Source organism: Diaphorina citri, unplaced genomic scaffold, assembly GCF_000475195.1.
Source record: "Diaphorina citri unplaced genomic scaffold, Diaci psyllid genome assembly version 1.1 scaffold343, whole genome shotgun sequence".
Taxonomy (NCBI): Eukaryota; Metazoa; Arthropoda; class Insecta; order Hemiptera; family Psyllidae; genus Diaphorina; species Diaphorina citri.
The window spans coordinates 37,934-50,877 of record NW_007377778.1 but is presented as its reverse complement, the minus strand read 5'-3'; the positions used below and the strand labels follow the sequence as shown (position 1 = coordinate 50,877).

General features: G+C 38.5%; 1 protein-coding gene across 15 annotated transcripts in view; it reads left to right on the top strand.

Moving 5' to 3' along the window:
* Positions 1–12,944, top strand: part of LOC103507804 (NAD kinase) — a 93,157-nt gene that overhangs the window by 57,796 nt on the left and 22,417 nt on the right. For 14 of the 15 annotated variants that reach the window (XM_008472313.2, XM_026822588.1, XM_026822587.1 and 11 more), the window contains 3 exons: positions 671–828; positions 1,312–1,394; positions 6,770–6,974. In XM_008472313.2, the coding sequence (XP_008470535.1) occupies positions 671–828; positions 1,312–1,394; positions 6,770–6,974 (446 nt within the window). Of the gene's footprint in view, positions 1–670; positions 829–1,311; positions 1,395–2,265; positions 2,349–6,769; positions 6,975–12,944 lie in introns of all 15 variants that reach the window. The other variant, XM_008472311.3, reaches the window with a different exon arrangement.

Genomic DNA, 12,944 nt, shown 5'->3' with positions numbered 1-12,944 from the left:
AACAGCAAATTAAAGGAGAAAGAAAGCCTCTTAGTAGGAGTTCATAACGGAGAACCAACCATCGACCTTCGCTTAGTACGAACCCAGGAGAAAATAAACAAACCATGCTAATGAATAGAAGTGTCCTTAACGAAGCCTTGACCATAGTACTGACTCTCGCAGAAAATCAAGAAATTGAGCTGAGTATTTTTTCTGCGATGGTCTCGGCGAGGGTCAATGGTCCATGATATTTACAAATGGTAACATAATGTATAGGTACAAAATAAAGTTTGATCAAGGGTGGGGTTAATGCCTATGGCATTCTCTACCACCCCGCATTCTGCTGGCTTTTCGCGACCCTACTCAAGCTCATAGCTTGTCTGCAAATGAGGGTAAACATCTTTATCAGCTTGACTGAGTTATAAAAAAGAACCTCTCCTTTCAGTGGACTACTCGTTACAGTTATCACTGTATAAGAGTTATAGTTAGCAGGTATAAAGTTGACAAGCTTGTCTGCAAATGAGGGTAAACATCTTTATCAGCTTGACTGAGTTATAAAAAAGAACCTCTCCTTTCAGTGGACTACTCGTTACAGGTATCACTGTATAAGAGTTTGTTATCGTTAGCAGATATGAAGTTAACAAATGTCAATCACTGTACTAACACTTCTGTATCTCTTTGAATATTCCAGGTCTGATCGTATCCACACCCACAGGTAGCACGGCCTACGCCGTGGCTGCCGGGGCCTCCATGATACACCCCAGTGTTCCTGCCATCATGGTCACTCCAATCTGTCCCCACTCCCTCTCCTTCCGACCCATTGTGGTGCCCGCGGGAGTCGAACTCAAGGTAAGCCGATTAGAGGGACGAGTGAATAAACTTACCGTACCGTAGGAAACATAGGAACAACAACCATAGGAAAAAAAATAACAATAAGACTATTAAATATTCAGTCCATAGCGGGAAAAGGCGAAGAAGAAGGAGAAGTTCAGTTCATAATATATTTAGAGAGTGGGGGAAGAGTGGAAAAAAAGAGTGTTACACTGCCGCGACGTGGGACAACTGCTACATTATTAGACTCATGCGGTCTGTGTCGATAAAGAGACACAGTACTTCCCATTTAGGTACTAGGTCAACAAGAGAACATCAGAAACCGTAACCCCTTTGAAAAATTTGCTTTTGAAATACGAGTGCTTTTTTAATGATGGGAATCGAACCCGGGACCTCCTGCATAGCAATCAAGCTCGTACCCACTGCGCTAACCGTGCCCACTATTGATAACCCAAAAGTAGACAAATCTAACCTGTTCATATATTATGTGTTTTGACTCAGATCTCAGTTTCCCCAGACAGCAGAAATACGGCCTGGGTGTCTTTCGACGGCAGAAATCGACAAGAACTGCTACATGGTGATAGGTAGGTCCCATGCTGCCCTTGGAATGGAATGCTGTCCTCGGGGGAAAGTTAGAACGTTTTGCATCAAGTAGTTTTGTCCTGTAGATGAGTCCTTTTGCATTTTGTCTTTTTAATTGTTGGTTTGTCTTGATTTTCATTTATTTTCTAGTCCTTTTTTTTCGAAATTTTTTACATTATGATTTTATTTATAATATTTTCTATTACGCAAATACGTTGATTTTTTTTTTTACCTAGCACTACTTGGTTTTATAACTTTTTTCCTAGTGTATTTCTATTTGTGTAACTTTGCCACAGTGTCGTCCATTTTAGCAAACGCATATTTGTGGATCATTTTTTTCGGATCTTTGGTTTCTATCTTCTCCTTGACTTTAATCTATTATTCTATCTGTTGACCACTTATGTTTTGGCAATAGTTTCAACCAAAATAATGTGCAGGATATTCGATTGGTTCGTTTTCTTCCGTACTTCCGTCAGATTAATTTCCGCCGTTTCCATTAATCTCACACTCATGAAAACCCTTGTTTTTCCTTTCCTTTGGAGGTTGGTGGTTTGAGTCCAAGTCATTCAATTCAGCGTAGTGTATTCAGCGGGGAACAACATTTGTGACCACCATTATCTTCTTTTTCTTCGTGTACAGACGGGGTCGGCATTTTCGTCAGCCTCTTTATGTACCTGTGAGACATGGTTCTTCTTTTCTTCTCATAGTTTTTCCTTTCTTCACACCCAGTTTATACCGCTAGTAATTTTATTATGCTTAACACAATTAAAATTCCTTCCTTTAGACGCCTAAAAACCCGGGCTCCTTCCAAGTCCATCTTCCATCCATTAACTGTTTCATCCAAGTGTTTTTATCCCACAACTCCTGTTTCAGATAATGCTGAGTGACGATGCTAGAAACACCTCTTGGGTTTCATTTGACGGGAGAAACCAGCAAGAGTTGAAGTGTGGGGATAGGTGCGTGACTTATTTTGGTTGCCTATTGGTGTGGGAAGTGTATTATGTTGTAAATAAAATCTAATGGAGGATTTCACCAACCTTTTTAGCTACTAACAGCCTGTTAAGCCGAATCTGATGGAACCTAACAGGCTGTTAGCAAGAGTTGAAGTGTGGGGATAGGTGCGTGACTTATTTTGGTTGCCTATTGGTGTGGGAAGTGTATTATGTTGTAAATAAAATCTAATGTAGGATTTCACCAACCTTTTTAGCTACTAACAGCCTGTTAGCTTAACAGCCTGTTAAGCCGAATCTGATGGAACCTAACAGGCTGTTAGTTTAACAGGCCTTCTAAGGACTGAAAAAATATTGGTGAAATCCACGCTAAACGTTGTACAGAACCAATGTTGTATATAAATTTTGCTAACCTCATTACTTGAAGGTACCATTCTAACACTTCTTTGGGTACTTGAGACTTTCATCTTGGTTGTACAGAACCAATGTTGTATATAAATTTTGCTAACCTCATTACTTGAAGGTACCATTCTAACACTTCTTTGGGTACTTGAGACTTAAGCTTTCATCTTGGAGAGAGAGAGAGAAAGAGAGAGGCTGACCGTCCGACAAGAGTGTGAGAAGTAAAGAGCCATAATCTGCCATATGCACTCTCATTGTCTTTGTACCTATATTTCACTTCTTCCTATGTATATTTCTATGTATTTCACTTATTCCTATGTATAGTTCTATGTATTTCACTCATTTGTTTGTTTCATGGTTTCAATTCTGTTGTGTTTCGTTTTCCCGCTTTCCTGGTGCCATTATGTCCATACACATTTACACATATATTTCTATGTATTTCACTTATTCCTATGTATAGTTCTATGTATTTCACTCATTTGTTTGTTTCATGGTTTCAATTCTGTTGTGTTAATCGTTTTCCAGCTTTCCTGGTGCCATTATGTCCATACACATTTACACATATACAATTATACATATTTCATAGGTTTTCTTTTGTTAAATTTACCTGTAGATAAATGAGCAATGTAATGGGAACTAAGTTATTACGGTATTGGTTATTAGTTCATATCTGTTGCATGTTCAGAAAATTCTTCTTTTCCTTTTATCATTTTTGTCGCAAACTTTAATTCGTCTATTTCAATAAAAAGAACTCTGTGCTTTTTAGTCTGTATCAATTTAGTATATGTTGCGCATGATTTACTAATTTTCTACTAACTAAATTATCGGGTTTCCAACAAGTTATGTTATTACTAGCATTAATAAATTGATATTATGTAATATATTATATTTTGTTGGTACTTTATTTCCTCCTGAAAATTAATTTGTAACTACTAACTACTGGGTAATTCTGTATTCTTGCCGTATAGATTGAAATCTTTAAACTCGATTTCCCGAAAGTAGGGTTTTTTGACATACGGCGTTTTCGCTTAGCACGGCAGTATAGGTTTTGGACCTTCATGCCCTGTATAACCGGATAAGTAAGTTAATAAGTATCGAACTCTTGACGTTCGCGCGCCTACCGGCACGCTTGATGTTAGATTTTTGTAGGTTGGTAAAAGACTTTAAAATAAATCCGAGAGATCGCAAAAAAATATAATAGTGCTTATTTATACTGCTCGCATAGGACTGAAAAGTCCCTTTACTCCAGCAGCAGGCTACTACTATTACTGTGGTCAAAGAATCTTATTCCGAAGTGCGGTTTTTAAGGAACCTTTCCTATATGTACGTAGGTACATCCTTTTAGTCCAAGTTAATACAAACTTTTTTTTAGCATAAGGAATTTAGGTAGATACTTGAATAGCTTACCTAGAATATCTAGAAATCGTATTGCTTCTAACGGAGTTTGACTAAGAAGTTCGGCTGCCAGGGTTTTCACCCACCGGTCATAATCTTGCTGGCATGACATCTGAAATCAAATAAAATACAGATTTAACACCACTGTTATGATTTCTACAACATAGGTATTATTTATACGTATAGGTAGCTGATATAATATATTATGTGTTAATCTGTATGCTCCCATACAACAAGTTACCCTCACCTAATAGTTTTTGTGCTGCTTTTAAAATTTTTAGGGAAGTTTTGTAGAATTTCAAGGAAATCTAAATAAATCAGAAATCTAACTAGGTACACTAATTAAATAATTACCTAAATCTGTAAGTAACACTTAAGAGCAAAATCCAACAGGTGGGTATATTATACCTATATATTTGTTGCAAATTTTATTGTTACATTGATTTAACATGCTCTTATTTGGTTCTTAACTTCTTCACATATCAGACAAAGGAATAACTTGTTCCCATGCTTTCACTGTCAGAGTGTTCACAACAAACCAAAAAACCACCAAAATTTATTAATTTCGTTTTCATTTGTAACTCATCTGGTTTTTTTTCTTTTTAATTCCTCCATTTAAGAAACAATTTATCATCGTGGTAATTTCACACTGTTTTGCCTTCCGTGGGAATCCTACATTGTTTAGGTAAAATACTTAAATAGCTTAAATATTTATGTACCTAAAATAGGAACTCTATAGGCAATGTACCATCCATCTGTCTTCTTAGGGCCGATTATATCAGGTTTTCATGTTCATGACATAATCAGCATGAATGCCGGAATTCGGAATATTTTGTTTGTTCGCGGAATTCCGTGTTTAAACACCTGGTTATAACTGGGAATCTAATTGAATTAAGAATGGTCAGCGGTTCATTCCACGCATTCAATTAACCGGACCGTTTCCACGGGGTAGGAAATATCCCAGCGCATAATCGAGCTATGAAAATTCGACCACTCATCACCAATAGGTCGCGGGTTTGATTCCCGCCCGGGGCAAATTTCATCCTGAACGGATAATGTTCGTTCTCGGAACGGCTGGCTTTCTCCTATCCTGTATGCCTTCTCTCTTCGCTTTCGGAAAAAAACTCCCTTTTGAAGAGGTTTAATAGAGAATAGAAGGATCTGCACAACTGTTAAGGTCTTATCTTCACGAAAGCGAAGAGAGAAGGAAGACAGGATAGGAGAAAGCCAGCCATTCCAAAAACTAAACTTATCTGTTTAAGATAAAATCCTCCCCGGGCAGGAATCGAACCGACGACCCAGTTCTTGCAAGGCAGGCGCGCTACCCTCAAAGCTAACTAAGCTAATTTTCATATTATTGATGGTCTGTTTCGTATAGTATATCTAGTAGCGCTGTCAAACCTTCTTGACTTGGCGGGGCAGAGCGCTACCGCGCTCCTTAACCGGTTGATAATAGGTACTTACAGAAATGGTAACTAGAGGTGTACTATCAGCGTTTTGCTTGGTCAGACGAAACGTCCACGGCCTCCCCCCAGGGTCGGCCTGTAGGTTCAAATGATGCAGAGCCAGTCTAAGTTCAGGCAGACGAGAGTTATTGTACACGACTAGATGTCCGTCCCTGACTTCAACGAATTTGGACTGGGGCTCTGAACTGAGGTGAAGATCTACTGTGACCTCCCCTGAAACAAAACAAGGATATCTTCCATTAGTTTTGGATAAAATTCCAGAAGGTTTAAAGAGGTAAATGAGATTTTAAATGCTTTTTTATTATTATTATTATTATTTTTTTTTTTAAGTGCGTCAACATCATTTAGAATGCCTGTGTAGGTATCTGACCTATGTAGGTGTAAATGCAGAACTTACGTACTTGCTTATTTATATCTGACTTAAAAGCTGAAGAACCAAAATCAAACCTACCTACAATAAAATTATAAATAATCAGTTTTTCCTGGTTCCTGAAAATAATAAGGTAGGTAATAATTAAGTAACTCCAGATATGTGGACTTGATTGATTTTACTTGTAACATAACATTATCATCCAAATGATTGATTCCGTGACTGACTGTTGCGGGGCCCACTCAGCCTCGTGAGGAAAATGAGTAGCTATGACATATAAATGTAGGATTATTGAGATATTGGGAAAAATCCTACAATGTTGCAGTGAGCACCAAAGTTGTGACATAATAACACAAAGAAACTGCATTTTTTTTTTTTTTTACTACCCATACTTTCGTGTAACAGACTACAGTTTCGCACATCGAAAAATTCATAGACAGCGTGAGTATGAACACGTGTTCTGTATTCACTGTCATTTGTTTTATAATTTGCATGTTCGGCATTGAAATCCTTCTGACAGGAAAAGCTTACGCAAAAGTCTGCCATGAATTATTTGTGGTAAAGCAGAGATTTTCACAACTTTTGTGGGTATCACAGCATTACCACCACAATTAAAGTGTATTAAGCGGGGAACGACATTTGTAACAAGCAGTTATGCTTGACACGTTTAAAATTCCTAAAATCTTGAACCTGGATCTTATCTTATTATATGATTTCTTCTCTTGGCCATTTCACTTATTTTATTATTATTTTTTTCTTTCTCTCTCTCTCTCTCTCTCTCTCAACTATTTCAGTCTACGAGTTACTACCTCAATATATCCGGTGCCTAGTATCTGCGCTCAGGATCAAATAGCCGACTGGTTCGACTCCCTGGGCGAATGTCTGCATTGGAATGTAAGGAAGCGACAGAAGCATTTGGATGAACTGAGTGACCTGACACATTCCTCGTCGAATGATACGCTTGACTCTCTGGAGCACACGGACCAGATTGATAGCTAGGTGAGTCAAACTTGGACCAGATTGATAGCTAGGTGAGTCAAACTTGGACCAGATTGATAGCTAGGTGAGTCAAACTTGGACCAGATTGATAGCTAGGTCAGTCAAACTTGGACCAGATTGATAGCTAGGTGAGTCAACTTGGACCAGATTGATAGCTAGGTCAGTCAAACTTGGACCAGATTGATAGCTAGGTGAGTCAAACTTGGACCAGATTGATAGCTAGGTTAGTCAAACTTGGACCAGATTGATAGCTAGGTGAGTCAAACTTGGACCAGATTGATGGCTACGTAAGAAAAACTTGATAATCTGTCAGGAAATTGAACCAGGGGCCTGTGGTGTCTGTATTGTCCTGATATCGAAGATAGAAAGAGGACAAATAGGAGAAGCGGACCTTATGGGTCCGAGAACGCACCTTATCTGTTTAGGATATAGTTCGCGCCGGGCGAGAAACGAACCCCTAGCTCTTACAGTAAAATTCGAATCTACCGAAAATTGAATTTCTTATAAGTGCCTGGTATAACATTTAGGTATGCAATATGCCAAGTGTTTTAAACAATACAAAAGAAGTTCCTTGTGGAAAATATCAATAAGATATCCTCAAAGTTATCGATCAAATCTCCTTGTTATTATTTATTTTTATTATTATTATTATTTTATTTTTTATTTTTTTAAGTGCGTCAACATCATTTAGAATGCCTGTGTAGGTATCTGACCTATGTAGGTGTAATCTGCCATGTTATATGCACTAAACTTATTGAAGGAGGAAATATTGGTGACGAAGAAATAAGATCAAGTAGGTATTTCAAGTATTAAGTAGAACTTAAACATGAAATAAACTTGATAAAGTAAGGTACAGATAAGGAGCAAGTGTTGGACACACTTGTTATACTTGCATAATGCAAACACCTTTGAAGTTCATCGGGCTTTTAGGAAAGTTCTGCATTGCACCTACTCTTCTACATTACCATTTTGATAAGGGAACTAAGACAACAACCGTAGTCGGTTTTTGAGGACTTGGGATCATTTTTTATTTCTGTAATATCTGTCCAAAGAGAGGTCATCTTTAATCTTGAGAGTTCTGCATTTTGTCCGTTTTAGGGGTGGGGGGCGAGGGGGGCCGCCCCCCACCCCCCCCTCGAGCTCCATTTTTCTCCTTTTCTATACGTCAGACTCCAAAAAATTGGGGCCGAGGGGGCCCAGCCACCCCCCTTCTCTAACTTCGAGCTTCATTTTTCTCCTGTACTGTAGGTTGGACTCCGAAAATTTGGAGCATCCACCCCCCTACCCTCCGTCCATTGGTCTTTGAGATGTGTGTTTGTGGAAAAAAAAGTAAAAAAAACCCCCAAAAAACAAATGTTGTGGGGGGGGGGGGGGTTTGGCTTTATGGTTTTCTGGACACCTCCACTTTCGTGTTCCTGGTAAAAAGACCTTTAAATTTGATATATAGGTCGACTAGGTTTGGATAAGTCCTTCTATGGGGACAGACGACATCGAAGCGAATACAATAGCCCGTTCCTTATACCTTTTTTTATTACTATCGTAATAATAAAGGAAGGACGGGCTAAAAATTGTCCCAGAAATAATAAAATTACTGGTATTGAGCACCGTGTATCTAACTCTTGTGAGGTCTGTGATTTTTAAACACCCTATAGCTCCAGTAATCTCGAGTAAATCCAGAGCTCGTATTTCTTAATATCCGTGATATTTTCTGTTCAATTGAAATAAAAGCAGCAATGTTAATGAATTTTTACCTACATAATAATTAAAACGAAGCAATTAGAGGTTACTACACCAGCTCTGTTTGTTCACAATCTGTGTTATATCATTGATTAAAATGTCAATCCCGTTATGATCAGGCATAACTAGGATTCTAAGTGATAATTGAGTAGAGATTTTTTTAAAACAGAAGGTTAAATAATTCAATATCTAATATCACAATCAAAAAATATTTTTTTTTTTTTTTAATTTGCGATCAAGATCTCGTTTTTTTTTTATTATAATTAATTTATTAATAAGTAAAAGGCAGACAGGACCAAGTCTAAAAATCGACTTTTTGGGTATATCTTTGGAAAGAAAGAAAGAAAGAAAGAAAGAAAGAAAGAAAAAAAAAAATGGTTGTTAAGTTTACTTTAGTGTTGTATTGAAATGAGCTATCTCTATTTAAACTTTGACTAGTCCTAAACTTGAACTCCTTTTACTTGGTCCACTCTGCCTCTTAGCCATTCATATTATCTACACTTTTTAATAAAAATTAGTTGAACACTTTTCGAAGAAGAAAGAAAGTGATGATATCTCCCACAAAAACAAATTGTGTTGAAAATTAAACGCCAAGAGTGTTCTTATTTTCCAAATTTACCTTGGTTAACATAGATAGAATCAGACAGCCTAACTCAGTTTCGTTCATAACTCCGCCGCTGTTTTTGGCCACCAGGGTCCACTTCAGTTGCGGTACTTGATGTAGAGATTTCCAGGATTCCATACCGTGGGCCCAAACTTTGGTTTTAGGATTCAGCTCACCTGTAAGGCAAAATAAAAACAGAATATACCTGATTTGTTTATTTGCCTTCATGATGTTCATGCCCATAAATTTAGAGAGTTTTTTTTTAGAGTTTTAAAAGATGAGTGTTTCACCGCCGTTTTTATTTCGTAGCGAACGCTTGATGTGGCCTGTGGCGTGGCATGCCCATCCCGTAGTTTGCCTTTCGTCAGATGGGCGAGAAGGGGCACAATACTTCCCATTTAGGTGCTGGGTCAACACGGGAACACCAGAAAGTAACCCGTTGAAATATTTGCAATCGAAAAACGAGTACAAATTTTTGTCGATGGTGGGATTCGAACCCGGGACCTTCTGCATGGCAAGCAAGCGCGTTACCACTGGACCAACCACTGGACCATTCATATAAGTATTTATCTCATCGGCCTTCGGCCGCTGGCAAAGCCAGTGTGCTTCGTTTCGTGAATATATAAAAATAAAAAGCAAGGCGGTCTCCGGCCGCTGGCAAAGCCGGCTGTGTAAGCTGAGTTGAAAAATAAATATAATGAGGCCGCTGGCAAAGCCCATGTACTTCGTTTTGTTAATACATAAAAGACAATGCGGCCTCCGGCCGCTAGCAAAGCCGGCTGTGTAAGCTGAGTTGAAAAATAAATATATTGTTTTCTTCTTTTTTTAAACTATAAAATTTTTCTTTCTTTTCTCTTGCAAATCTAGTGTTTCTTTCTTATCTGTCTGGGTGTTGTTTACAAATCCAATTGGTGTTTCATTTGCTGTTTCTATTACCTGTACTCCAGAGGTGTTTGATCTGATGGAAGGTGACGGGTCCCTTGCTCTGTTCCGACGTGCCATAGTACCACTCCTTCTCTTCATCCTCCAGACCCGGGCCTGAGCCTGCTTCGAGAACGTTCGACTGTACGACATGTGTGGCGCGAGATACGTGAAGGTGGCATAGGGTGAGTAGGTCTACTAGTACGTTGATACCTGAGGAACGTCAGAGTTTTTTTTTGTAATCTCTCTTTATTTTAACAGTACGTAAAGTTCCGACTGTTAACCGACCATGATTGCCTAGCAGAACATCTGCACAGAATTAGTTGTACGGATTCTCCTTTGTCCCTTATAACAATAGTGATTATTTATACTGCTCGCATAGGACTGAAAAGTCCCTTTACTCCAGCAGTAGGCTACTACTATTATTGTGGTCAAATTCTCAAATTATATTGAGGATAAAATTCCGTAATTCGGCTGGGATTGAACCCACGCCCTCCTGTTTACCAGGCAAGCGTCTTGACCATTACACCACCGAGACTTACATATTATCTTCCTTACAAAATCCTATGAACGCGAGTCACTTGTCTAATTGTCCTGCCATGGAAGCCCGCAAAGATATTATAGAAAAATACTGGGATGCTTGGGGAAGAATTCAATTCAATTTTTAGTCCGTCCTTCCTTTATTATTACAATAGTAATGAAAAGGTATAAGGGACGGACTATTGTTATTGTATTGTTAATACACATTACATTATATAAGAATTAAGAATGGCCGAATAGTCAATATAACCTAATCAGGGTGTCTACCAAAATGGAAAAATAAAATTCCCTGACTTTTCCCGGTTTTCCAGTCCAATTATTCAAAATTTCCAGTCTCTTTTTCCAAGATTTTCCACCCTATTCCCACTGCGCCACAGCCGATTTTTTTTTTTTTTCAAGCAATGTTCTCAAGCCTGTTAATTTTTTTCAATCTTTTTTCATCCGACTAGGGTAAGGTCTTGAGTCCTCCATTTGCACCATGAAATAACTGCGCCGCAGGCCAAAATTTTTCAAGATAATTGAACTTTGACCAAGATAATGACCTCAAGACTACTACAGCCATTTCTCTTTGATCTGGCTTTGGGCCCCTAATAGGTATTTACTATAATTGAACTGGCATTTTTTTAGAATATAATAACAGCGCCGCAGGCCAAATTTTTGAACATTTTGGTCTAAAAAATCTTCAGAAATTCAGTCTCATCAAAATCCTAATCTTCAGCTCCACGGGAGAATGTTTTTTAAAAAGCATGAACCTGATGTTTGTCATTATTTGTCATTGTCATTATACAGTCTACACATTCACATATCCTGGGGGGATGAAGTGGTCTAAAAAATCTTCAGAAATTCAGTCTCATCAAAATCCTAATCTTCAGCTCCACGGGAGAATGTTTTTTAAAAAGCATGAACCTGAAGTTTGTCATTATTTGTCATTGTCATTATACAGTCTACACATTCACATATCCTGGGGGGATGAAGTTTAACACAAAAAAGGGGGGAAATGAGCAGCGCCAAAAAAGGGGGAAATGAGCAGCGCCGCAGGCGAAATTTTTGAAAATTGTGAGCTACAATTTATAGAAACCAGAATTAACGAAATTGAAATTTTTATGGCCACAGGCGAAAATTTTGGTCTCTAATTTTAAAAAAACTTAGTTATCAAGAACACAAAATTTGGCGCCGCAGGCGATTTTTTTTATTTTGGTCTACAATAGTAAGAGAAGCAGACTCGTCAAAGGTGTAATCTTCAGACGCAGGTGGCGAAACTTTTCAGTAAGTATGTAACCTGTAGCTTGTCATGTGTCAGTTTTTTATGTAATTAAATACGTGTAAAAGACGAGTATAGTTATTCCCCCAATACATTTCTATAGAACACAAAATGATAGCGCCGCAGGCGAAATTTTTTTTCGACAAAATTTAAGGTAGCTCCTTCAAGGTTGCATACTTTTTTTTACTGACCAAAGTCTTTTTCTCGTTTTATAGGCTTTGAAATATTCCCACAACTTTTTCATGAAGAGACAAAATAGAAAAAGAAAAAATCCGTTGGTCCTCATTTTTCCTGCTCTATGACTTTGAAACATCACCCAAGTAAGCGCAACTGATCTATTGTATTCTGTGACGTTACCTTTGATAATACTGAGGGACGGATGTTGAAAGTGCTGGAACAGGGGCCGTCCCCGTCGCGCCACCAGGAGCAGGAGGGCGTCGAAATGTTTACTCTCCGTCGTTTCAGAGTAGGGAATACATAGGGCGAAAGTGAGAAAATCTAGCATTGCCTGTAACATATACAAGTGGGAAATCTAGAACTGCCTCTAACATATAGACGTAAATAGCAAAATTGATTTTTTTTTTTCAAGAGGTTTGACAGAGGGAACTGTAACTGCTATGGTCTTATCGTCCCGAAATCGAAGAGAGAAGGAAGACAGGATAGGAGAAAGCCAGCCGTTCCAAGAACGAACTTTATCCCATAAGGATAAAATCCGCCCCGGGCGGGAATCGAACCCGCGGCCTAGCGCTTACAAGGCAGACGCACTACCAACTAAGCTAACTAGGCTGACTCCTCTATCTTTAATTTTTACATTTACAAATATGTTCAAAAACGCGATTGAGAGAGAGAAAGCGGGAGGGAGAGATGAGAGGGAGGGAGGAGAGAGGGAGGGAGGAGAGAGGGAGGG